The following is a 27,946-nucleotide window of genomic DNA, read 5'->3' on the forward strand; positions in this document are numbered from 1 at the left end:
CCCCCACCCGGCTCCCCCGGGTGCTGCCACCCGGCCAACCACAACACAGCGGATGTGTTAGCCAGTCCTGTACACTCATTCGTGTGGTTTTGTGTGCATGAAAAGCTGGTTCCTCTCTCACTAACAGAATTCTGCTGTTACATGGACAAAGCAAAATGTAAGGCTTTTGTTGCTGTTTATTGACTTACTGCATAATTAGCATGCTGAAAATTATTTTTCTATTAATTTGAAAAGTACTTCTGCCAGACATTTCTTGTATTACTCTTTTTTTGGTTCTACGAATGTGTAGTAAACAATCTAAAGCAGAGGGCACTTTTATGCTTATAAATGTAAAGACATTTGGATGAAGAAATTCTGCAGAGCAGTATATTTACTCTGCATTTCTGAATGGTAGCAATTAAAATTCACAGCTGCTGGCTGTCCAGATGTTTCTTGCATTACAGCATTGTAATTTGCATTGGAATATACTGTGTTACTGCAGTAGCTGTAAAGTGGTCAGCTTGCACAGTCTAAATGCTGTATACAGGCTCCAGTTGGGATGGCGAGCAGATTTCCTGCTCATACCAGGTTCTTCTTCCACTGTTCCCCCGCTCTGTTAGCTTGACACATTTGTATTTCTCAGATAAAGACTTCTGTTGCTCAGCATTCAAATCAAGCAGGGGATGTATTGGCAGTCAGAACAGATGTATGGATGGTTTCTTCTAAGAGTGACATAGAAAAAAAGACCCAAGTTCTGAATCAGAAGTTTCCCTTTCCCTTTGGCATTTTCAGGCAGCAAATATCCCTCTGGTGTCAGAGCTTGGCATTGATGATATCCATTTTGATGACTTCTCGCTTGATGTGGATGCCATGATTACTGCAGCCCTGAGGATGTTCATGGAACTTGGAATGGTTCAGAAATTTAAAATTGACTACGAGGTAACCATCTGTGCTGCAGAGATATCTGCTGCTTTTGGCTTGGCACTGCTCTGTCCATTTGGACACGTTTAGTAGCCCAAATATAATTTGTACTTTTCATTTCAGACGTTGTGTAGGTGGCTTTTGACAGTGAGGAAGAATTACCGAATGGTTCTGTATCACAACTGGAGGCATGCTTTCAACGTCTGCCAGCTAATGTTTGCCATGTTAACTGTAAGTATCCAGCTACAGACACCATCCCACAAGAGCTTTTACTGCCACAATGCCTTACCTGTCTCAACATTTTCCAACATTTGATTTATTTTGTAGTTATTATGATACTCATTCATTTCCAATAGAAATTCACATGGAATTAGGTTATTCAATTTAAGGCAGCACATATTTGGCAAAACCTTATAGTATTTTAGTGACAATGATATCACAGACACATTAAAGTGACTGAAAACAGATGGCAGTCTTGGAGTGAGCTTGTTATTATAGATCTTGATCTTACAAAAATGATTTTCTTTTGGAACTCTTTGATTTGACATTTATTTCAGACTCTTAAATTAGGAAGTACAAAACCAAGGAAGATTAGAGTCCCAGAATTATTTATTATGTTGATATTTATTACCTTCTTATCCAGCTTCATCTAAATAGTTGTATAAGGTATTGCCTGCCTTAAAACATTTTAAAATAATTTTCCAACATAGTGGTCTAAGTGAAGCTTGTGTCTCCATTGGATGCTGCAACACTTCTGGGTTTTATTAACACTTATCTCCATCAGTACCAGAAACTCCTCTCAGCATACAAGTAAATTCCACTGAAAGTACCACTGCTCTTACCTGTTCTCTCTCCCTAACCCACAGCAACCTCACTGCCTGAAATAATGCATGTTTGGCCAATGAATTCTTGTAAATGTATCAATAGAAAGCTCGGTAGTCCTGGATGTTTAATATTCTGGTTAATATGGCAAAAGAGAAGCAACAGGTCTGTGTGCACACAACAATTTCCACAGTACTTTACATTTTGTTTTTGCCTTATCTCCAGATAAAAATAAGAAATGAAGCTTTTCCATTTCTTCTTCATGTTCAGTTTTAATGGCCAGACTCATCTATTGTGAACCTTAAAGTGGTCATATCAATAGCATTTGTGCAAGTATTTATGTGGGATATTGTGCGCTTGTTCCCTAGTTTTTAATCACTGACTGTGTGTGCTCCCGTTGCTGGCTGGTCCCCGCAGCGTGGTTTGTGTTTGGACCCTGTCTGTAGGGATGGAGACTGCACAGCCTGTGCCCTTCACAGCACAGCTCAGTGCCATGTTACATGGACTTGAGACACCCATGGCCTGTGCTCATGGGGCACAGCTGCTGTGTGCGTGGGTTCCCAGCTGTCCTCCTCCCTTTGGCCTTGTCCCTGTGTCAGAACTTTCTGTGTCGGGTGAGAAAAAACAAGAGTGTGACATCCCCTAGCAGGCAGATGTTGGTCTAGGGCTGGGTCCGTCCCAGCTGTGTGGGTTTGTTTCTGTGAGCATTTACAGAGGCACAGCGAAGTTGTGCCATATGCTGTGAGACAAAGGAAATGGAGATGCTCGGCAAGAGAGAAAGGTCACCCCTTCTTCCGGGCATCAGGCTGTTCAGCTGAGCAGAATTAACATTGTTTCAGTAGGCACTTTCTGATCTCTGATGACATCTCATAGTAACGTGTGGGTATCGGTTGCCTTTACGGTTTTATAAATTTAACATGCCTTTTTTCTCAGTTATAGAAAAATGAAAAGCTTTTTAGTCAGAATAGTGAAGGCAAAGTCAGGCAGCACTGTTCAGCTGGGAATCACATTAATTTCTGCTGAACACTGCCAGGGTGTGAAGATGCCTAAGACGTCCCCTGTGAGGAGCTCTAGGTGGAGCTCCGAGGCTGGGATTTTGGCAGGCTGCTCTTGCAGCGGGAAAGCTCGCTCTCACCAGGCATCTCCATCCCAGCTAGTGGTGACTACATGGACGAGAAGGCAGATCCCTGTTGCTTCAACAGCCCCCAGCAAGCCTGTGAGGCCTCAGCCATAAACTGCTTTGACCGTGGTTCTCAAAGGATAATTTCAGGATCCTTTCAGCACAGGGACACAAGTGTCTGTGGAAGGTGATTTGGGATTTGCAAGCCCAGCTTGTTTTGTTGCCCACAATCCTGGTAATAAACCAAATGAGCAATTCCAGGTGCAGGGCTGGACACGTGTGCCCACAGCATTGGACGCACCGCATATCCCACCTGCTTCACTGTGGCTCTGGCTGGGAACAGAACAAGTTCAGGTGTATGATCTGCTTGGATCCTATGATCTGCTCTCCTTTCCAGAGATAGGAAGACTGATCTTGTGAAAAAAGACACAAAAGAGTCAAGAGATTAGTAACAGTACAAGGGTTGCTCTGCATTTGTCTTGGGGGAAACATCTGAGTTAGAATGTGCCTTTTTTCACTTGCAGTAAAGGGAAAATTCTTTGACTATCAGTGAGGGGCCCTGGTGGTCAAGAATGCATTGCTTTGTGCAGTTAATTCACCCTATTCCTGATCCATCTTGACAGTCAGCAACATTGACTGCACCACGAATATAAATCAATAGGTGTCTTTTAGGGCATTTTCAGGTAGGATTTACCAAAGCATAGTCCTGTCTACCCTGCAGTGCAGTAGCCTCTAATGGCCCAAGCATGCTCCCACTGAATGCAGAAGGAAAATTCAGCTGGGTTGAACAAGCCAAACAATAGAAATTCAACAAAGCTTAAACCAGTTGTTTCACTCCTGCATCAGCCTTCTGCATAGCTACTGTATGTTCCTGTATATCTAAGTACGTATTTTCTGTCTGGTTAGACACTGAAAATTACAAGCCCAGTCCTGCGAGCCGGGCTTCTGTGTTGCAGACTCGCCCAAATACCCTGAAGATAAGCGCTGAAGCAAGACTGCTCCTGCGAGTCAAGGGCGTCGCATGAAATTAAACCGCAGGATCAAGCCCTGGCTTCATTATCAGTGCCTTTGCCTAACACAGTTCACAGATACTTAGTTCAAAAAGTAAAAATGAACAAGTAAGAAGTACAAAATTAAAATCTCATCTGGTGTGCTAATAACAAAACATATAAATGTGGGGCAAGGTATAATGAATGCAATTCATTTCCTCACATGGAAGAATGACCTCCATAACTCACTGGAGACTCTGCCACTCATGACTTATGGGTCATTCCTTTTCTGGTGAAAATAAATTTTGCTGCACTGTCATCTATAGCCATGTATTTTTTTCTCTCTGTGTAAATTCAAAAAACGGGGCAATGTAATCCTCTGTTTCTTTACATTATGTTCAAAACAGATATCCCCCAATTGTTTTAAATTACATGCTTTTTATTAAGTGAAATATGCTATATTTCTTTCACATATTCTATTACAAGATTTTTGATTAAATAAAATGTTGCATTTATTTTTGAGATATTGCTACTGTTAATAAATTGTTTAATCGGCTTTCCTGCATTTGCAGTATAGGTTGAACCTTTGAGTTTAATCAAAGCTTGTGTTATGCTAAAGAATATTTATTACAGCATCAATTTTATAATATAAAACTATAAATATAAAAGTTGTTTTAACTTAGCCATGAATGTTTTCTCTAGATTGAAACTTGACGCATGGCATGTTGTCAGTTACAAACCTTTTTAAAGCTTTTTAAATCCCTTTTTAAAAATAGACCTTGATTATTATTTGTCATATATGAGCAATGTTTAAAAACTAAAAAGAGAAGACACTATTTTTTAGAGAATTTGCTCTGCCTGTGTAGCAGTTACTGAAACTAAAAAAAGCAATGTCAGCAGAAATCAGAAAAATCTCATCATATTCAAGTTACTCTGTACACCAGTGGATTCTACACAAAAGGAATCTTTTTTCCTCATATTTGATCATCTTTTCTGATATGTAAACTTTGAGCAAAATTACAAAGCTTTTGTAGCAGGTCCTGCACTTCCTCAGTTCCCACTGAAATGCATTCCCGAGCCCCTGGGGGAGTCTGGCTCCCTGTACTGCCTAAGTGTTAACTGTGGCCATGTTTCAGACTATGAAAACTGAGGCTATTTGGATTTGAATGTCCATTTATTTAAGTCAAATTTGTGGTCCTCAGGGTGAACAGCAGAGTTTTCACATGGTTTTGCAGCAACTGATTGGTATTTCTGAGTGGGCTATAAGTTCCTACCAGGTAAGGCCATCACGCCCACTGATACTCACTGTCTTTGGATCACTTAACCCTCTCCTTGCCAGTGGGTGAAATGATGCCCCATTGAAAATCAGTGGAATTGAGGATTTCTTACACACTGCTAGTGTTCAGCCTTGGTTTGGTCCTCCCGTGTAAATGTGTTTTATGTTCCTTTTATATAATTTCCTTTCATACTAATGAGATTGCATGGCTAATTGAGGAGTATTGGAGCCTGGCACTGTGGAAAGACAAATGTTATGATTTTCGAGCTCAGCCAGTCATTCTTGCAGGCAATGGGCCTTATGCTGCTGAAGAACCAGGTTGTTTCTGCCATGGGTAAGAAGCACAGAACCAGAGAGGTGGTGCCCCACGCTGGCTCCAGCACCTCCTCCAAACAGGATCTGTTCAGGATGCCTGAGGTTTGCAGGATCCGCAGTGTTTCTTTTCTGACATGAGGCAGCACAGGCACGAAAACTCCCATGGCAAGTATCCATGAGGAGAAGTATAGTGGCAAAAAAATGTTTCTAGGATCAGCAATCTCATTCACACAGGTGTATCTGGTCTGGGCTACTCATGGGGAATTTCGGTACATTAGTTTTCAAAATTGTCTCCTAAATTCAAGTGGGTATCTGCAGCAGAAATGTGCCATTTGAGACATTTCCTCTTTAATCACGCCGCTTCGTTTAATGTGTCCCAGATAACACATTTCTTAATAGTTTGTCATAGTTCCATAGAGTATATTTTAGCTGGATTCTTTTGTAAGTCTTTTAACATCTCAGCTATCTCAGACAGTAGGGGTTGACTAAGATGGTCACTTCAGGATGGAGGAAATCTGCCTAAGTACTTCTCTGAACAATAAATCAAAGTGGAATCAGTTTTGTTTTGTATTCTTCTGATATGAAATTCCAGTTCCTGTATTAGCGTGTAGTTATTGGTGTTTGTTTTCAGCTCTTTTTGCTTTTCATGCCTTCTGGGTAGTGGGGAAATGGCATGCTGGAAATGCAACAGAGATAACAACAGATCGCTCCAAGGATGTTATCTATTCTGCTAACCATCTAACATACAGCAGGGAATCTAATATGACAAGCATTTATCTTCTCCTTACTGAAACATTCATGGTATCAAAACAAAGTTGACTGTTGCTCAATAGACTAACATTACTTATCCCTTTTGCTACTGATAGTTACAGCTGCTATTTTTTTTCTGTCCTCAGACTGCAGGATTTCAGGAGATTCTAACTGAAATTGAAATTTTAGCTTTGATTGTGGGATGCTTATGTCACGACCTTGACCACAGGGGAACCAACAATGCCTTCCAAGCCAAGTAAGTTTTCTAATTCTTATTACTTTAATTTGTTTTTCTTCCACAGAAGAGCAAAAGGTGACTGGGATAAAGAATGAAGCATTAATTTCAGGCCTCCTAGGCCAAGGCCAAGTGTTCCTATTCTTGAATGTAGCAAGGGACTATCCATCTTTATCGTTCTCTGTTCTTCTGGGTAATTGCTGGCTTGTCCTTTGTATCAGGCTGTTGAACTGACACCGCATATTGAAACGTGGTGCCAAAAACTGATGCTCTTTTCGGGCTCAGGTATTATTGTTTCTGGTATTCAACCTAGGAAACACTGAAACAGTCTATCTGGGTTGTTCTTGCTGGCTGAAATAAATGCATGACATTAAGCAAAACCTTGTTCAACTATTAAGAAGAAAAGGAAATAAGTAAAACTGAAACAATGCTTTCACAAAAACTTTCACACCAGTATAGCAAGCATACTTAAAGTAATTCCAGGCTTACGAAGTATGAAACGGTTGCCACAATGCTGGAGCTCTAATGGATATTGTCCGCAGTGGGTGGCTGGAGTAGTTGCCTGACCCCATACCCGTCAGTTGTGGAGCACACAGGGTCCCTTCTCTGTTGCAATGCTTCCCCCTGGCCTGCCCCCCATGCCAGGGCACACAGAGACTGTTGGGTGACGTGCTGCAGTGGGCAGGGCTGAGCTGGTCACTCCTGATGTGGTCAGTGCCCACCAGAACATGAAGCTCAAAGGCAGATTCTTCTATCACCTGTGTGAAATCTTGATCTCCAGATTGTTTTCAATTCTAAAAATGAATTTTATTGTATTAAAATGCTTAGGACCTGATTCAGCAGCCTTGACTTGCACATGTTTTTACTGTCCAGGTTGCTGCTCTCAGACACAGTGAGGCAGAGGCAGGTTTGTGGAAGGTTTGAGGGTACTTCTGTGATGGTAAGGGCACTCCCCTGACCAAGGTCAAATTCTTTCCAAAATCTGTGTTTCCAGAGAATAGGCAGGGATAACAGGAAATGCCCCCTGACAACATCCTGGCCAAGCTGTGAAATACAGCTGTCAGACACAGAGACTCCTCCAAATCCCGTGTTGTTTTCTCAACTCCCCAGATCCTCTGCAATCAGAATAAGAGACTTTGAGGCTCTGTTGTCCTGCAGATCCCAGCATGCATTGTCAGCTTTGTCTGTTCTGCATTACTGCTAATCCTTCAGCGTGACGGGGAGGTAGTCAAATGGTTGTCCAAAGAAAGACAGGCTGATGTTGTGTTAGCCTGTTTTTCCCTACATTTTGCAGAAGTACTCTGCTGCTGCAGTGTGTGTGTGCCCAGGCTGCTGCATTTCTGGGAGTGAGTTGCCTCAGTGAACGTCACTCACGCTGATGTTCCTGATATTCACTGAGCTGCCATTTCCTGAGCTATTGGTGTTGCTATACAGTCTGAATGAAACAATGACACTGTCTGGATCTTCAATCACCATAGCAAGGAAAATCAATTGCAGTGCTCAACAGACAGAGCTCATGGTGCAAAGGTTACCAAGCACCACTAGATGCCTTTTTGCAGCTGAATCTTGAAGTGAATCAAAAAAGACGAGACAAATGGGAAGGAAGCTCAGCTGATTGATGTTTATGTTCCTAATTTACAAAAACGAGACCTAAGATTGACATTCAGACCGTTTTAGGCTCTGATTAAGTTAACCACTTCCTCACTGTAACATTACACAACAATTGCTCTTATGCAGAGGGACGGCTGAGTTAAAGGTAGAGGTTCCAGCATTACACTGCTATCACTTATATTTGGTGTTTGACAACAGAGTACAAAGAGGAGGCTGCCATTTTATGACTCCATAAAGAAATTGCTGAAGACATTTAACAAAAGACAAACATTACCACACATGTATAAAACATCCCTGAAAACAGAAGCTGTGGGTTTCATAACAACAGCTATGATTTATTCCTCTAACTTGACATAAATTGAAGCATCATACTTTCCTGTTTTATCTTCAGTATTCAATACTGCTGTTCTGTGTGATGAAAGTTCAATAGGTATATGATGGAGGCAATATCACAGTTGCCGGAAATGGCTCTGTTATTTATCTCAGCACAATGTTCTCTAGGGATGATGTTTCCTGGACGTCCTTCTCTCTAATATAGCTGCTTCTGATAATTAAATATCAGTATAGTGCAGTTTTACAGTATATGCTCCTAGGAGACTCCTTCTGTTTGTCTCTAGCATAATCTCTCATTCTCACTTCTTTGGAAAGAAAACCCATCTTGTTGCTTCAGGCTGGATCCCAGAAGTAAAGTAATGGTGAAGAGTGACTATTCTGACAATTCAGTCTCATTCTCTGCACCCCTCAACATTTCACAATTTCATAATTATATTTTGTAGACTTTTGTTCTTTAAACTTAGAAAGCCCACCTGCTCTGTTCATTTTGAAGCTAATTTTGTTTTAGACAGTTGACATGATGAGAAAATACATTCTAAGGAGATGCTTAACTTTACTTCCATATCCACTGCTCTCACTTGTGTTTTTTTGTTTACCCTAGTATCTTTTTGAGGGCATGTTTTTACAGACAAAGCCTCACTGCCTTTGCAGTTGTTTTTTTGTTGTTGTGTTTTGGTTTCTTTTAAAGAGTTTGTAATCATCCATCATAAGCCATTGTGTTTACATCTACTAAGAATTAAAAATAAAAGGTAGTAGCAGAACAGCCAGTCCTAGCTCAAGGACATTACTGTTTGTCCTTATGGCACGGTGGTGCGCCTGTGCTGTTGCATCACTGACACACTTTGAAAGTTGCATTACAAAATTTAATGTAGTTCTAGGAAAATCTTTAGTCAGCTGATGATATTTAGCAAGATCTGGAACATAAATGCATTGTATCTGGCTTTAAATTAGTATTTTGATCTTGTCAACTTAAGTATGGTTGCTGAAGTGGAGAAGGGAGACTGTGGCTACATGCTTTCGTTCCTAAATTGTCTCTGAAACCTGCTTCGTAAGCAGATGATCAGTATTTGTTGACTCCGTGTGTTCTGTTTCAGGAGCGGATCAGCCTTAGCTCAGCTCTACGGCACCTCTGCTACCTTGGAGCACCACCATTTCAATCATGCTGTCATGATTCTCCAAAGTGAGGTACAAAAGCATGACTATTAATCTCACTGTAAGCTGTTGGGCAGTTTCAGCTGGGAAAGGGAATACCACACACGGTACCTTTTTGATGCCCTCTCCTTGAGGAATTATTTATTGGTTACCACAAAGGTCACAACTAGCACAAAATTAAACAGCTACAAATGCTGATCATAGAGCCCAGAGATTATATTTGTCTCAATCAGCCAGGGGCAAGGAGGAACAAATCCTAATCACATTGTCAGCTTTTCTCAGTATTCTTACGTGTATCCTGCTCCATGGCTTCTAGGTATATGAAACAGGCTCTTCCCTTTCCCCACAGGTGTTGCATTCAGAGTATCACAGTCATCCTTTACTGGACCAATTTAACTGCTTTGACAGGCTTTCTGTAAGCAGTGTTTTTATGACAGTTTTGCATAATTTTACTAAATTATTTTTCTTTTTAAACAGTAGTAATATGCTGCTCAAAGTACACTAGTTGCTTTGCAGATACCTATAAAGATATAGTTATTGCCTAAAATATCTTCTGCATAACAGTGTGCAGCATGCCCCACCCGAGATGTAGTAAGCGAGAAAAGTAGAAGGGTGAACACTCAATCCTTACAAAGCAATGGATGTATTTTCTTAATTTACACGTATAGATTGTTACAAAGTGCATTCAGTATATATAAAAGCAAAAATGTTCATGCAGCACAATTGCAGATCATATGCTGATCTGCAGTAATTTCTGAAGAGCATCTGGTAATTTCCTGTGATCATAATAAAATGGGCACAGGGTGCTGGCTTTACCTCTTTGTACAGTGCCACAGAGATTCGTCATGGAACTGTGGCTTCAGTGTTCAGGTTCTTGACATTACGTTAAAAAAGTAGATATAGGAAAGGAGAGCACCAGCATGAAATTTAAACAGCTCCATCTGTTTGGCCTAGCCTAGCTTATCTAAAAGGTGACACTAGGAATTTAATGGCTCCTTGTACTACCAGGGAAAGACATACGAAAAAGCAACATTTGAAAGTTAAACTGATTCAGAACAGGGAATGTTTGGGTTTTTTTCTAAATCAATGAGACTGTTCAGCCTCTGGAACAAGCTTCCCAGGGCAAGAGTGATTTCTCTAGTTCCTGAAAACTTCATCATGACTGAATGTCTCTCTGAAGACAGGCTCAAGACATGGAAAAAACTCTGTGGAAGTTTATAGCCCATGTCAGTCTAGATGCTTTTCTTTATATTTTCCAGCTTAAAAATAATTAAATTTATGAAAAAAAAAAAGTACTTGTTTCCTTGGAATCTACTCCAGCTTGTTTCAGAGATGTAAAATGTTACTTGAAATGCAAGTCCTCCCCTTTGATCGTTTAAGCAAATTCTTCAGGTCCTCATTTCTAGACCAGAAAGAAAATTAATCCTACGGGATTTTTATCCACTAGATATTGTTTGTTAATGGAACAAACACCACTTAGTCTGGAATAAATGCAGATTTGGATTCTTCAGCCTGCTTAAAGATAAACCACCTTTCACCAGCTGAGCAGTGCCGGTGAATCTCAAATAGGATGAAATTAGATTATATCCTATCCACTAATGTTCATATTCTCATCTGTCATTGCTGTCTAGAAGGAAAAATAGTATATTGTATTATTTCTTTAGATTTTTATACTTGTTGGACAAAGGAGCTATTTATCCTTTACTCTTGACATGATAAACTCATTATAAGTGATCTTGTGCTTTATAGTGACACAGGTTTATACACCATGAAACACGTCAGAAAGGCAACAGATATTATAGAATAACAGACAACTTGGTAAATTAACCCTCTTGTAAGGACTGTTATTTCCTGGTACATTTTGCTTTATTTTCCTTTGAGTGCTTTGGTTTAAAAATTGTTTTTTGTAAATAAGCTTTAGATTCTCAAATCCTTCTCAATATTGAGCTGAAAAGAAACAATAATTTCATTTCCACAGAGAAGACCATCGTTTATGTATGGCATATTATTTTTTTTTTAGTCCAAGAATTAGCTGATGTATTAAAAAAATGCCATCCCTACCTCCAGACCTTATCCTCTTTATGTCCTCAGACCATCGTGGTTATAACAATCCAGTTGCTGGAAAATTCTTGGTTTTAAGGGCATTTTAATCTTCCTAAGCAGCAGATGGCAGTGCATACTGAATGTGTGCATTACAGTGCTAAATACCACCAAAATAAGACTGTTTAGCAAGAACCTATTTCTATAGGTGATTAGGAAAAAAGTGTCGTACTTTCATTTATGTTAATTTAGTTATATGTGTCTGATGTCACAAAAACCACATTTAGGATTTTCTATTAATTTTGTTTCTTTCAGCTTATTTTCTCTAGGATTTCATAGGGAAGTTATAAGATCTCTGTCCCTCCTAGTTGTCAGAAATTCAGTGACAAGAAGACCTTCCCGGTCTCAAATAGCAATATTAAATAATTTGTTTCCTTTCATTCTGGCTGCAGAGCACCTTTCAAATTCTTAATCCATGATCCCCTCGAAAGTAGCCTATTGGGCTTATAAAGGGCATTTAAACTGCATAAAGTTGTGGTTCTTTAGCCCGCATAGGGAATGCTGCTATAGACTGTAAGACAACGCAGTAATGGGCAGAGTGAGCAAATGGGCTCTTTTGAATGAAACTCTGATTTAGTGTCTCTGACTGCTCTAACAGCAGTTTGTGTGCCTGCAAGCAGCAGCACAGATAAATCTATTAGGAGCACAACTCAAAAGCTGCAATGCACAGTTCCCCAAACATTTAATAAGAGGAAAGATTGAGATGTATCCATAGTTTTTCCCCATAAACTGAGTCTGTGCAGGGTCAGAGCAAGGAGTAAATCTTTACTCAAGAGGCCATAATTTCAGCAGAGTTTAGAAAAACAACCCAGGTGCTTGATTACAGTCGTCAACTCTTCCACCCCGATGTAATCTCAGCAGTATTAACATTATTATTTTGTCGTAGTTTTGCCATGAATCAGAAAATGCCTCTGTTACAGGGAAACAGTAGACTTAAAGAGTTAGAAAGCCTTTTAAAAAACTATATTGATTGCTAGCCCTTTACCTCTTTTATCTCTTTCATTATAGGGTCACAACATCTTTGCTAACTTGTCCTCTAAGGACTACAGTGACCTTATGCAGCTTCTAAAGCAATCGATATTGGCAACAGACCTCACTCTGTATTTTGAGTAAGTATTGACATTTCTTGTATTTGACAAATGAAAATTCAAAGAACTTACTCTAATGACCTATTAAATACCAATAAGTATATATAATATGAGAAATCAGTGTTTAGCTACACTTGAAGAGATTTAGTTTAATACGTAGTATATCTCAGGTTAATAGAAATACCTCAAGTGTCCAAGTAAGTTTTGCTTTAATGTGTAACATGTCTGTATCAACAAAAAGCAAGTGAAATCCTAGGCTTATAGTTCAAAGTGATCCCAGGAATCAGTTACAGCTCAGTCCCATATTTCTTCTGTCCCCTCTGTGATAATTTCTTCAGGCATGTAGAAAATCCATGACATTTTAGAATTATTTTCCACCATTTCAGAGCTTCTAAACGTGTATACTGAAAAATACTATATTTCGTTACAGACCCAGTTGCAGAGGTAATGAAAGCATACACCTTGGTTCTTTGAAGGCAAATTCTGCCAGTTTGCATACGATGAGAATAAGTCTTAAAAAGCTTAACTCGAGAGAAGCGTAATAGGATCTCTCACATCCAGTTTTCGTCCTTTCCCTTGTTTGCAAATCAAATCTCTAAGCAACCTTCAAGTTGGTGCTATTTTATGTTTTTCAAATACTATTCATTATTACCAAGCTTTTCCCAGCGAGATGTGTGGGAGCATGTGTGTAGTCGGAGGAGTCGTGGTGTCACCATCACATCGCGCTTTTGACGTCGCCGTCTCCGGCACATGCCTGGGTCTGACTGACAGGGAGAAGCGCTGTTGGATGTGCAGTTTCAGTGTACTGCCTTCCCAGCCTTTTATATTTCATCCTTAGGAATTTTTGTTTGATGTCGATTAGCATCCTGTCCTGTATGGTGCTCAGGTAGCATTTAGTAATGTTTTTCTTAGGGTGATATACCTGGATTCCACCCCTCCTTTGTACTGATGGTTGATAGCAAACCAAGTTTCTAGAAAACTTCAGGCAAAGTCTTTACCCTGAAACTGTCCAACTATCTATATCAACATTGTATCTTTAGCTGCTAATTGTAAAAATACTAACTGGGGTTTTGCAATATTGCTTTGTCTTTTTTCCCCTCAGTATTTGGTCACTGTGCCAAGGGCTGTTTCTAAACAGTCCTGACAGCAGCCAACGCTGATATTGTTTGTTTCCTGCAAGTGTATTCTCAGCATAGTTTTATTAAGAAAGGGTTTTAATGAATAGTTTTATTATAAATAACTTCTAAAGATTAGTCCTTGAAGAAATTAGTGCTTCCCAACATGAAAACCCTGAGCAGGACAAATAAACCCTTTCAAGCCACACTCTTTGAGAAGCTGTCTGTTCGGATCCCTTGATATCTGGGGGGCTGGTGAGGCAGGGGAAGCTGCTGACAGGTCTAAGTGAGGTACAGGGACCACAGGGACGTGTCAGTACTCCTGTGTCACCACAAATACAGCTCTCTTCCCTGCCTGCCTTAGCTTGAAAAACTACACAGTCCAGTTGTCTTTCTAGTTTTAATGCAGAGAAATAACGTCCAAAAAGGGACATCAGCTGAATTTCAAGATTATTCTTCCCTGCTTGCATAATTGATTTTTATGTGCTACCTGAATCAGAAAACTTTCAGAAAACGAGGCCTCTCTACCCAGAAACCTGAAAATAAGTTATCTTTTCCTCTTGTGTTATTAGGATTCATTAATCAGGTAGTTGTTATGCTACTTTACTTCCAAAAGTGCCTGAAAATCACTCCCTGGAAACGTTGATGATTTACACTTCTTAAAGTCACCCTCTGTGAACAGATGTTTCTGCACAAGTACCTAACTTGTGTTTTTTCAGTTTGCTATGCCTTCGATATTTTTGTAGAGCAGGAAATTCTCATATCAGTATTCTTAGAATACCTAAACCTAATGATCACAAAGTCCAACTAGCAAAACATCAACAAAACTCCAGGCAGAGCAAGGCTTTACAACCTACTCAAGGCACTACTTTTCTACAAACAAACAAACAAAAAGATGCCTTTCAGTAAAAGATCAGACAAAAAATATACTTGATTTCAGTGGATAATTCCAGATAATGATGTTTGTAGATAATACAACAAACAAAAGTGTAAAACCAAAACAAAGTTTATGGAAATTCACTCAAATGATGTCTTGAGCCACTGGGCTGTAGAGTAACTGGATTTGCTATATATAGCGAGACAACTTTCCCTTCCATGCAAAATACAACCAGTGTCAATGTTACTCAAAGACATTGTAAAATTGTTGTCATACTGTTTATTTCTGAAATCCTGACATATTGTGTTTGCTTAATAATAGCTAATCTCTTTGTTTTAGATACCATGCATAAGCAACTGGTAGGAAACACTAAATTGTTTCCTTCCATGTGCTGCTCTCCTCAGGGTGACACCTTCCTACATTAGAAATTCTCTGTGAAGTTCAACTACTACTTCTGGATCCATTAAAATGGATTTCAAAGAAAAGTCTTATTTTAAAGTTTTCAGATTAACATAAGGCCTTGAGACTCGCATTTTCAGTTCCTGTTTATGGATCTCTATATTTTACATTTGAATGTTTGAGGCTTCTTGGATGTAATCTTCCTGCGCCTTCAGCTTTAAACATTCTTGCCTGTTTTTTGTCCAGTAACATACTGTAGCCATTTAAGAACTGCTCAGGATATCCAATATGTCAAACGGAAATCATTACCAAATTTTACACTGAAATACAGGATGCAAAAATCCACTGCTTACTCTCTTAATAGAATATATAGTTGTTGATGAGCTGCTCAGGATTAGGCTGGTTTAAGGTTTATGTGCCAACTACTATTGGCATTACAATTTTCATCATTGCAATATTTGTTTCCACTGGGGCCATGATGCTGACTGTGTGAAAGAACTGAATTTTCTTTTCTGCATGTGTGACTTTGCATTGTCCCAGCAAATTAGGAAACCTGAAACTCTTTTATTTCATGAAACATAAGGGATTAGATATCATCACATTGTCCTTGTATCTCCCTGCTCTAGTTGCTGTCATGAAATTAGGGAGCAATTAAATAGTCTGGACATTCATAAATCCATGGGTCCAGATGGGATGCATCCGCGGGTGCTGAGGGAGCTGGCTGAAGTCATTGCTGGACCGCTCTCCATCATCTTTGCCAAGTCTTGGGAAACGGGAGAGGTGCCCGAGGATTGGAGGAAAGCAAATGTCACTCCAGTCTTCAAAAAGGGCAAGAAGGAGGACCCGGGTAATTATAGACCGGTCAGCCTCACCTCTGTCCCTGGGAAAGTAATGGAACAGCTTGTCCTTGGTGCCATCTCAAGGCATATCAAGGATAAGAGGGTTATTAGGGGCAGTCAGCATGGCTTTACCAAGGGTAGGTCATGCTTGACCAACCTCATAGCCTTTTATGAGAATGTAACAAGGTGGATGGATGATGGCAGAGCGGTGGATGTGGTCTACCTTGACTTCAGTAAAGCCTTTGACACAGTCTCCCACAGCATCCTCACAGCTAAGTTGAGGAGGTGTGGTCTAGACAATAGAGTAGTGAGGTGGGTTGCAAACTGGCTTAGGGAGAGAAGCCAGAGAGTGGTAGTCAATGGTGCGGAGTCTAGTTGGAGGCCAGTATTTAGTGGAGTGCCTCAGGGGTCAGTGCTGGGGCCAATATTATTCAATATATTCATTAACGATTTGGACGAGGGAATTGAGTGTACTATCAGCAAGTTTGCTGATGACACCAAGCTGGGAGGAGTGGCTGACATGCCGGAGGGCTGTGCTGCCATCCAGCGGGACCTGGACAGGCTGGAGAGTTGGGCGGGGAATAACCTGATGAAATTTAACAAGGGCAAGTGTAGAGTCCTGCATCTGGGCAGGAACAACCCCAGGTTCCAGTATAGGTTGGGAGATTACATATTAGAGAGCAGTGTAGGGGAAAGGGACCTGGGGGTCCTGGTAGACAACAGGATGACCACGAGCCAGCACTGTGCCCTTGTGGCCAGGAAGGCCAATGGCATCCTGGGGTGTATTAGAAGGGGGGTGGTTAGTAGATCGAGAGAGGTCCTCCTTCCCCTCTACTCCGCCCTGGTGAGACCACATATGGAATATTGTGTCCAGTTCTGGGCCCCTCAGTTCAAGAAGGACAGGGAACTGCTGGAGAGGGTCCAGCGTAGGGCAACGAAGATGATTAAGGGAGTGGAGCACCTCCCTTATGCAGAAAGGCTGAGGGAGCTGGGTCTCTTTAGTTTGGAGAAGAGGAGACTAAGGGGGGACCTTATTAATGTTTATAAATATATAAAGGGTGAGTGCCATGGGGATGGAGCCAGGCTCTTCTCGGTGGCAAACAATGATACGACAAGGGGTAATGGGATCAAGCTGGAACACAAGAGGTTCCACTTAAATTTGAGAAGAAACTTCTTCTCAGTAAGGGTGACAGAGCACTGGAACAGGCTGCCCAGGAAAGTTGTGGAGTCTCCTTCTCTGGAGACATTCAAAACCCGCCTGGACATGTTCCTGTGCGACCTCACCTAGGCGTTCCTGCTCCAGCAGGGGGATTGGACTAGATGATCTTTTGAGGTCCCTTCCAATCCCAAACATACTGTGATACTGTGATACTGTGAAATCCATTCTAGAAAAGGCCCTATAGTAGGAGTGACTAGTCTATAATGCATGGCTGTCAGGGACCAGAATAATGCAACATGCCCCATGTAAAATTCTGTCCATTGATCAAGGGCAATGTTCCTGGAAGTGTGCATCTCCTTGTGTGTAGAACCTGTACTGCCTGCTGTCAGGTAGTATTGTGCTTTCAACAATAACTGTTCAAAATTTCTGTCTAGCTGAGGTAAATGTAGAAAAGGCTTTCCAACTCTCTCCTGTAGGGGAATCTAAGTACATTTCCACCTGACAAAGAAACAGCACAGCCTCCCATGATAGGGGACACTGGACTGTCACTCAGAACACAAGTATTTGCTTTCCAGGTTAATATGTTGTGTCACCCTGGGCAAGTTGTTACATATTTTTATATCTCAACTTCTGCTATATCTGAGGCAGGATCTGTCTCATACTGTAGTGTACGCTGCGTGCCATAAGAGCTGCTCAAAGTCTCAGTGCCATAAAAAAATCACAGACTACGATCACTCAGAATTTTGGTACTTAAAGGCGACAGACAAGCATTAACATGTTCTGGCTCATGTTTTGTCCATCTCTGAGGACACAGGTAAAATATTGCAGAAGACAAAGCACAGGGACCTAGTTTCTAGTCAATAAGAACTACTAACTTGAGACATCTGCAGCTCCTGTGTCTCATTGTTCTGTGTGCTGGAAATAACAGGAATTGCACATCTCTGAAAAACCCTTCAGGATCCAGAAGTAAAAAATTATTTTGCAAGGACAAGTAGACAGAAGTGTGTATCTGTTTCAGGGGTGTTTCTATTGTCTGTCTGTCCTCTGCTGCCACTGAACATTTCATGCTTCCATGGAAGACTGAACATTTTGGTACCATTTATTTCCTTATCTGCAGAGACCATAAATACAATATTGCTTTTACTAGACAGCTCTGACATTGATAACAGACATTTATAGAACATGTTCGGAAATTAGTATGCTTCGCTTAAATGGACTGTCAGTGTAACGACTTTAACAATAATACATGAGGCGCAATGGTTTCGTATCATCCAGAGAACTGTGCTTCCGCTGCAGTGCTGCCCTCCAAGTGTCTTGTTTCCTTCTCTGATAATCTGTTTTGTTCCAGGAGAAGGACCGAGTTTTTTGAACTTGTCGGTAAAGGTGGTTATGATTGGAATATAAAAAACCACCGAGAAATATTTAGGTGAGCACTAGTATTTCTTGCTTTCTGGTTATTTTAAAGTGTACCCATATTTGTTTAAGGAATTTCAGATATCATGGAGTGAAGACTTAGAGTAATAAGAAAAAGTAGCTTGTTTAAAACGTATGATCCATGATGTAAAATATATGGTACAATTTCTAAACATTACCAAACAGCAGGGTTGTAATCAGTGTGACCTCACCTTCTCCATTCCTGTTCTGCCTTCACACTCTGCCACGTTTTCTTCCCTTCCTCCCAGCCCCGCCAGCTACCGCTCAGCCCTTCTGCTCTTTCTCCTGAAGGCATCAATATTCTGCCTTAGGGCACAAAGGTCTTTCTTGTCTGTTCCCTGTTCCCTCCTCCTCTCAGCTGCTTTCTTTCAGTGGCCATGCTTCTCTGCTCTCCTAGTCTGTACCTGGGAATTTGCAGATCCACAGTACTCTTTCAGCCCTCACGAATGCTCTGAGCTTGCATCCTGTTGAAAACCTCAGACATTGTGGGTGGTTTGAGTACACCATGCTTTTGAGACAGCAAAATGTGTGCCTTTGCATATGCATGCCTGATTATGTCTCATTTTATCTGAAATTTCATTAAAATTCTTTTTCCTTTTGGTCTCTTGACCAAAATATCAGTCATTTTCTATTTTCCATATCATTTCACCCATTCCTAATTTTAGATCCAGGCAATATACTTGATGCTTCATTTTCAGTGTCCTTGTTCTTCAATTAAACTTTCTTAGACTTTTATCTGCATCATGTACTGTACATAAACGCTTTCTACAGCTGAATGGTTTCTTTCTCCTAATGCATATAAAACATGGTTGTAGCTAGGTATTAAACTACAGCGGAACAGTATAGCTCATAGTAAATCTTATATTTTTATTGTAGATGAGCAGTAGAAACTGCTTAAACAGTGTCTGGGATGCCTCCTGTGATTATAGGTTCTCCTGCTGCAGCAGTCACTTGCAAATAGGCATATAAATTAACCCAGTTTGCAGGTGTTCTTATGTAATAATATCCTTACCTATATCATGTGAAGCACATGTTTTCTATTATATTATAGGTATTCATGTAAGTAGCATTAGAAGTATAGCAAAATTAGCAGTTATTCCATTGCAATATCATTTCTTTTCTAGTGTACAATGCACAATACCAAAATTCATAGTCTGCAACACATTAGGCTTCCTAGGCTCAATTGTGATGTAAAAGCCATGCTGATGGCTGAGATTTCAAACATGTCATTCTTTTGGAGAGGAAAAGAAGGTGCCAAGGCTGACATTTTATATATGTATTATTTATTTATGCATCCAGAGCAGAGTTATGTAGAAATTCAACAAAGCTTTATTCAGCTGGTATTGTTCATTTCTGGTTTTCAGATCAATGCTAATGACAGCCTGTGACCTTGGAGCTGTGACCAAACCGTGGGAGATTTCAAGACAGGCAAGTCATGATTAATAGCAGGGCTGGGAGGAGGCGGGACTGGCAGGACAATATTCCCAGGGCCCCAGCTTACAAGGGACCAAAACCGGAATCAATTTACAGTGGTATTAATGCTATAAAAAAATAGCAGGGGGTTTCTCCAAAAACTGGTTTATTGCATAATCTTTCCATGAACACATGCTGGCGAGCAGCGTGTAGGTACCTGAAGAGATCTGGCTTTACAACCTCGCCTCTTATTAACCTTTTAAATACATATAAAAAAAATTGATGGATTAAGCAAAAAAAAAAAAAAAAAGTGTTAGCATAAGCTGTGCTTACTTGTTTTGTCCCAAAGTTTTCCTTGGCAGTGGCAGAATCTTCCCTAAATCAAAAATACCGGCAGATGATCTGCAAACTTTGACTAACATAAAATCTTCAGAATATACAATAAGGAAAATGTGTTCATTTTCTCAACACTGATAGAAAAAACTCCAGGTGTAGTGTAGAGCCACTTCTAGCATCCTGTACTTAGAAACAAACAAATTTCAAGCTTCTGCACCTGAGTAGGTTCTTTAGAAATATACATACAACTTGGGTCCAGCATTAACAAACAATTAGAATGTGAGAAAGCAACTTGTCCCAAAAGTCTTGTCCTTTGCCATGTGATTTTCCCTCTTCTAGGCATCTTTCCTTACTCAGCATCCATCTTTAATATCTCCTGTATCCATGCTTATAAATCCTCTGTCCTTTACTGAGGCCCAGAACAAGCTGTTAGAAGGCAGGCTGGACAGGAGTTTGGAGGAATATACAGCATCAAGAAGTGAATAGGAAATGGCCCAGCACAGCTGAGTGTGGCTGAGCACCTGGAGAGAGAGTTGGATTGGCTTAACAGCAAAGCGGTGGGACAAAAAAGAGAAGCTGGACCACAGATTTAGTGAGGCAGGAACAGCCAGATGTCTTGGAGAAGGGCAAGGAAGCAACAGAAGCTGAAAGGGACCTAAAAACGTTACACGCACATTAACTTAGTAAAAACACATACATGTGGTGAGGTCTTCAGCTCAGCTTGCACTTTTGTCAGATTATCTTTTTTTCTTTTATAAGCAGGCTATGGCAATAGTCCTCCTAAGGCTGTTGCTCTACTTGGCCAGAATACAGCCACCTCGCATGGAAATCAGGGAGGTTGCTCATATCCTGCAGAGGGAAAATGAGTCACAAGAGTTTTCAGTGCCACCAGCCACAGCTGTGGTGTGTGAAATCCCTCCTCATTTTTCCTCTTTAACCCAGTTAGCTTCTCCATTTTCTTTAACAGCCAAAATGTCAGGTAGTGTCTGTTTCCCATGTTGTCAATCTTCATGCTGTGATGCTGAATTAGTGCTGAAGTCTCTGGCAAACTGTTTTTTTTAATCCTTATCACTCTTGAGGTCTGCAGGTGAAAACTCCCCTGCAGCCTAGTGTATAGGTTTACTTTATATTGAAAAATCCAGTCTGGGATTGATTGAAACATTACTCAGGTGAGCAGAGAGGCTAATAAGTCCACAGAGGTAAAACAGGGAATAGCTGGACCTCAACTGTACTAAAAGGAAAAAAACCTTGAAAAGGGAGGGAGAAAGAGACTAAAATATATTAATCAGAAGGAATAAAGGCTACATGTAAGAAGGCAAAGTTCAGGAAGAGAAGATAGAAACGAACAAGAGGGAAAGTGACACAAGGAGAACAGGATCAGAATAGCAGTGAGAGACAGGGGTGAGACTATGTCTTGATTATATTTATACAATACACTTGGCAAACCCCTAATTGCTGCTAAGTTGTTAAATTATTCCTCTCTCTGGAGTATTGATCCAGAATTTTATTAGTGCACTGGGATCATATACATTGCAAAGTCCTAAACTGTGTGATAGCCTGGCTCAAGATTTAAGAGTACTTTATAACATCACTTCACCTACTTCCAATTTATTTTGGTACTCCTTATTTCAACTGTAACAAGCTTAGGATTTGTGAATATTAGCTACCATGCAGTTGCTAGAGCAAGAAATTTTGAGATTTTATGAAGTGCAGGTTCTGTCCTTAGTTCACGCTCTTGTGTCTTGGTGTTATGAAATCACTTCCCACCTTGAAAACAATAAGCAGGTGTGACAGGAGTTTTAAGGACTGTATGACATCTTCAGATTAGTTTCCTTTTTTTTTGCATCTGAAATGTCACACGTGTCTGCTTTCAAAGCCCCACACGTGAGAAGAGGACAGTACGTAAAGGCTACTTACTATATGAGGATTGCTCACTGTTTGACTTTCCTAAAACTCCTGTCGTTTCCATAACTGATTTTGGTTTTAAATCTTGTGTTTTTCTGAGAAGCAAAAACCTCTGCTGTAAATAGAACATCCTCATTCACATAAGTCAGAAAAACTTCCAACCCACCAGCTTGATTCTGATTCAATATGATAATCAGAATCTGAGTTCATATTCAGATCCTATAGTGATGACAGTCATGGGGAAAAAAGCCTTCATGATTTCACATTAAATTAAGACAACAGAGGTCATTGGTTGTTTTCGACAAGTGAAGTTGTTTATGTAGGGCAACAGCCTGTAAATACCCAGAGAGCTCTTGCACATTTTACAAAGCATTTTTACAGACACAATTGTGGATGCCAACAAGAAGCTATAATGTTCTGTTCTTAATAATTGAGTAAGTTGCATATATCCGCACTGAGTTCTACCTCGACATTGCAATGTAATCCCCCTGTCAGCTCCCCATCAGGAAGGGGTGAGTGTGTCGATTGTTGGTTATGGCTCTTTATACCGCTCTATGTCCAGTCCTGAAAACTATGCAAACGTGTGCCATTAGTCATATACACAGGGCTATTAACTTCTTTACAGTTAAGCACTGTTAAGGCTGAACTCATGGTCTGAGCAAGAACTAATTACCCTAAAAATTATGTAGCCAGAAACCTAATCTTTATCATGGTTTATATTTTAGGCGGCTGAGCTGGTAACCAGTGAGTTCTTTGAACAAGGAGACAGAGAAAGATCTGAACTCAAACTCACCCCTTCAGTAAGTTCTTATAACGTCTGAAATAGTTACTAACTTGAATAGGGTAAGAAAATATAATTGGGTTCATTCATAAAAACTAACTGAATTTTGTATGTAAAGAAAGATTTTGGAATAGATGAAGGCTCTGTCCAATAAGAACATGCATTTAGAGCCATATAGGAAAGTAATTCATTCAACTCATTTCCTTTTGCACTGAGTCTTTTCTCCATTTTCTGTACCTATTCCCAAGGTTTTTCTAAGCAACAGGTATTGGGTTTAATATACAGTATCCAAATAAAAAAATCATCAGCTACTTATTAAAATCAAAATTTTCAGATCTACTTTATGCTGCAGCTACCTGTTTTAATCAATTTATCAAATGCTGAAAAGCATTTCTATAGGTATATAACTAAATATAATACTGTTTTTTGAAAGAATAAATTGGTATTGAGTGGAATACAGGCAGATGGATATAAAGTGTCAAACAAGAACTAAGAAAAATGTTCCATAAAGATTTTCAGTGAGCAATTTGAAGAGAAAGTGTTACATAGGTTAGATACCTCAAAACATTGACAAGCCATTGTCTGGAGGCAACAGGAGAAGGGGAACAGAAAGTATTCTAAACAATTCAACTTAGAAGCCATTCACAAATATGCTTATGCTTCCAGAAATAAGAAAACCATTCCAGTGACTCAGACTTGTTCTCACTTTGACAATACTCACACATGGGCCTGTGGTAATGGAATGAAGTCAATGAAGTTAAAAAGTTTGTAGTAAATAGTGCTCAGATACAATAAATGGCTTTTCACTTAGTGTACAGTCAGAGGTTGGGACATTAATGGATTTCTCCCCTATAGTAGCTGTGTGTGTACATCTTGTCAAAAAAAAAAATGGTACCTATAGTCCACAGTTCTGAGAACAAATCTAGGTCTGAAAAACTGCAACTGCCATTCCATAAAATATGGATATAATGTAACTACTCTTACATTTATTCAGTCCTAAAATTACATTTGTCCCTTTGAAGGCAACCGCGAGGCTGATGTGGCCCCCAGTGAAAATGTCTTTGACATCACTGCTCTAGAAGGTAAAGAAGGAAAGTAGGTTTTCTCAGGAGACATCAACTTTGAGGAGATGGGCCCAGAATAAGAACAGACTTTACATAGGGGAAAAAAAAAAAAAAAAGCCCCAAAAAAACCCACCAAAAAACACCACCAACAACAAAAAAAACACAGAAAGATTTAAAACTTGGCATATTCAGACAGTTAAAAAAAAAATAAGGGCATTCAGTAAATGGTGCAGATGGGTCACTAGAAAGAGGATTAAAATTCTGTAGGCGGAAAGCTGATGGACCCAAGTAATCTCAGACACAGTATGGAGGAAACTCAACTCACATTCAGGCTCTGCAGAACTCAGTTTCTTCCATCTCCTTTCAGCCAATAACTGAGCCTCTTAAACATCAGCTTTGACCTCTATAACTTCTTCGCTGGGGAGTGCAGTGAGCAGTGAATTAGGCTGCTTCTAGAGGGACAAACTGATAACTGCTCCCAAAATGAATCTGTTGGTTCCTCGCCCTTTGGATTCACAGGCATGGCTGGTTCTGCAGAAAGGGTCTATAACTGGGAGGGAGCCCAGATCCATCACTGGTCATTTTGCAGAGCTGGAAAAGCCCATGTGAGAAAAGGGAAATTTCTGCTCCAAGGTATCTACTTTACATTTCTACAGGTGGTTTCTTACCAGATCAGCTCCAACTGTGGAGCATTTACTTTACATCACAGAATTATAAAATTCAAATACATTCAGCCTACAAATTTCAAAATAGAATTGAAAATAAACATTTTCTTTTTCATGCCAGACAAAGCAGTAGGAAGACTGCTGCAAAGATTGATTATGGTTTACAAAATGTTCTGGTTGTGACAATTTGATCATAGCTCTAAAGTGCTGGATGATGTGTCTGTAAAATACTCTAGTGTAATAAAGCATGACAGTTTTGTTCCCTTCTCAATTCAGGCCATTTTTGATCGGAACAGGAAAGATGAACTACCCAGGCTGCAGCTCGAGTGGATTGATAGCATCTGCATGCCATTGTATGAGGTAATTTTTACTTACTGTTCCGGTAGAGTCCAGAGAAGATTGTTCTTGCCTCTCTAGGGACAAAGAGTTAGCTTACATTGCAGCCCTGAAGGCTATTTGAATTCTTATCTATCTTTGACTTTACCAAAAGCCTGAATTCTATGCAGAAATCTTCAGATTCACTAGAGGTGGTAGTATGTGTAAACATAATTCCTCTCCAAGTTCTGAAAGCTGATACGGCAACTGTTTATTTTATCATGTTTGAGACAAACTGATTCTCATCATGGCATGGTGTGGAGTGCTCTGCAGAGAGGTGCTGCTCTCAAACCTGTCCGAGTAGCTGTGACCCAAAGGGAAGCTCAAGGCTGAGCCTTTGCACTTCCCTCTGGCTCTTTTCCAAACTGCTAAGGGGCACTCTAGGCCAAGCCTTTAAGGTCAGTGACAAAAAACTTATGGTTTAACATGTGTGCTGTTTAACCTGGAGTTTACTTATCTAATCATGCTTCTACACAGACTGCTTGGGTGCTTGCTATAAAATGTATAAGCTCTCAGTTACTACTATATTAAGACTATAGATGATCAGAATAATGCTTCTCTCTTTATGGATTAGATCAGCTTCAGAATTTGACTTGTGTAGCATAAGCTTCACCTTTTTAACTTTTTCCCTCTTATCTGTATAAAAAACAGAGCTATATGAGCAGGATGATAAATGGAAAATAACACTGTAGAAACTTAATCATTGATAACTGTGTCAGCCAGTCTTCCTCCTACTCACTGAAACCACACAGACTGCCTTAAGTCACTAAAGATTGCCAGTTTGGCCACTGATCTCTGAGAAAACATGGGGATGTTCTCACTTAGCTTTTTGGAGGAACTGCAACAAGTTCTCCCTGTTGCCACTGCATCCAAAACTGCCTCACATCTCCAAGCAGTGGTCAGTGGTCATAAAAAGCCAAGAGCTGGGAAGCAGGTACCAGCTCCCATGTTAACACTGAATTGATGAACTTGTGCCTGAAAGCAGCTTCCCTACAAAAATGGATTGGCAGTTCGCTTTCATTTTATAGACCAGATACATCACCAGTAGCACACGAGATAAGAAGGATGATGTGGTTCCCCTGCCCTCTATACCTTGTGCCATCTGAGGCTGCCACTGTGGCAACAGTGAAGTGACTGCCCAGTGGCAAAGGCAGCTCCTGTTGTGTGACATGGACAACTTGTGTGAACAGCAAGGTGGGATGCTGCTTTGCCAGCAGATTCTGTCCCTTTCTTAGGTCAGTCTTTGTCATGATGAAATAAACTAAAGCTACAGCTTCCAAACAATTAAGGCAAAGCAAGCACAGAAGAAGAATATAAACCTGTATTTTTTAAAATATCAAGATAATTTTGGACCATAGCAGGGGGAAGAACTGACCTTGGACACAAACTCTTTAAAAATAATGTTCCTTTCAATATAATAGTTCATATTATACTAGAATGCATATTGTACCAGAATTCATGATTTGTAATAGCATCTGTAAGACAAAAATGTACAATAAAGCAGGAAGAGTTGATAATCAGCCCATCCTCTGCATGAGAAGACTACATCTGAGCACTAAAGCTCTGGTTAGTTAGCTCCATCTTAGCAGGAGATCTCTGAGGAATATATTCACATCTGATTTCCCTGCTTTCTGCTGTTTTTGCATCATGCTGTGCAGCTATTAGCCTGCTGCTCAACAACTTAAAAAAGAGACACCATCAAACCTGGAAGTCATAGCAGCACCAGCCTTAGGGGTAAACAGAAAACTTGATGTCATAGTATCACACTGCGGGAGATTCTCTCTTCAATGTGAAAGCCAAGTTTTAATTTTCATATCCAGCTTAATCAAACCTCAGTACACAGATCACATCAGCAGTGTATTCAGGCATTGTAAATCCTCCATTTAGGGCTGGCTGAACACTACAACTACGGCCAAGTCCTAAATTTCTTTATTTTTTCTTTCCAAATACATTCTTTAAAATTCTAGCCATTGTAATACGTTGTAGGGACTGCATATAGGGATAGAATAGGTTACATCATTACAAATGCAACATGAAGAGGTGGAGTGGCAGCTGACAAATTAATAAAATCTTAACAGTCCTTATAGAGCTCACTAGCATAGTGCTAATAAAAAAGGTATGTTTGAAATAAACATTTTACACTCATTTTGATACTGAAATCACAACATTAAACCATGCTAGTGATTAGAAGTCCTGGATCCATGTGGGCAGGTCCCAGCCTCCAGCACCCTGAAGGGAGCTCTGTGGGGAGTGCGTGTGTTTGCACCAATGCAGTTGCTACAGCAGGACCTAATGCTGTGCTCTGTTTTATTTGACACCCGCACAGTAGAGATGGTCCCAGCAACCATGGGAATGCTGGCAACTCCTGTTAAAGGGAGGAGATCACCAGAGCCACCTGAAATTTTCTTTGCTCAAAGTAGTTCCCCAGACTAGACTATTCTTGGCAGCCGTGCATGTCTGAAGTATGCAATACAGAAGGAACTTCACAGCCCAAATTTCCAGGAGGGGTCTGACGCCACCTCAGTGCCACTGACAGTACTATAACAAACCATATCTTCTCCACAGTCAAAGCTTATGAGCCAGGCTACATACCAGAGTGCCCACGAGGAATGTTCCATACTTAAAAACAATATATAAACTTTGCCAAGCATTTTAGAGAGTTATGGCTTTCCTAGCCTTATTTTTTTTGTCCATTGTGAAACTTTCTTTGGGACTTGATCAGTCTTTTGGAGAAATTTGGCTCTACCTCCTCCTTATGCATCTCCTCAGCTCTCTGCATTTCCTTAAGGCAGCTCAAGACAAGCCACTTTGAGGTGCAGTTCTCCCAAGTAAAGGATAATGAAGTCCCCTTTGTTGGGGGATGTGTGTCACATCTCTCTGCTTACCTGGCTAG

General features: G+C 40.3%; 1 protein-coding gene across 1 annotated transcript in view; it reads left to right on the forward strand.

The window, feature by feature from the left end:
- Positions 1-27,946, forward strand: part of PDE11A (phosphodiesterase 11A) — a gene marked incomplete at its 5' end in the record, with an annotated part of 133,790 nt that overhangs the window by 95,214 nt on the left and 10,630 nt on the right. The window contains 9 exons of the mRNA XM_082056014.1: positions 772-918; positions 1,024-1,131; positions 6,319-6,428; positions 9,446-9,536; positions 12,612-12,712; positions 18,429-18,506; positions 19,879-19,942; positions 22,894-22,968; positions 24,955-25,038. Coding sequence (XP_081912140.1) covers positions 772-918; positions 1,024-1,131; positions 6,319-6,428; positions 9,446-9,536; positions 12,612-12,712; positions 18,429-18,506; positions 19,879-19,942; positions 22,894-22,968; positions 24,955-25,038 — 858 coding nt within the window. The remainder of the gene's footprint in view (positions 1-771; positions 919-1,023; positions 1,132-6,318; positions 6,429-9,445; positions 9,537-12,611; positions 12,713-18,428; positions 18,507-19,878; positions 19,943-22,893; positions 22,969-24,954; positions 25,039-27,946) is intronic.

This window comes from Streptopelia decaocto (genome assembly GCF_964273445.1).
Source record: "Streptopelia decaocto genome assembly, chromosome: 6".
Lineage (NCBI taxonomy): Eukaryota > Metazoa > Chordata > Aves > Columbiformes > Columbidae > Streptopelia > Streptopelia decaocto.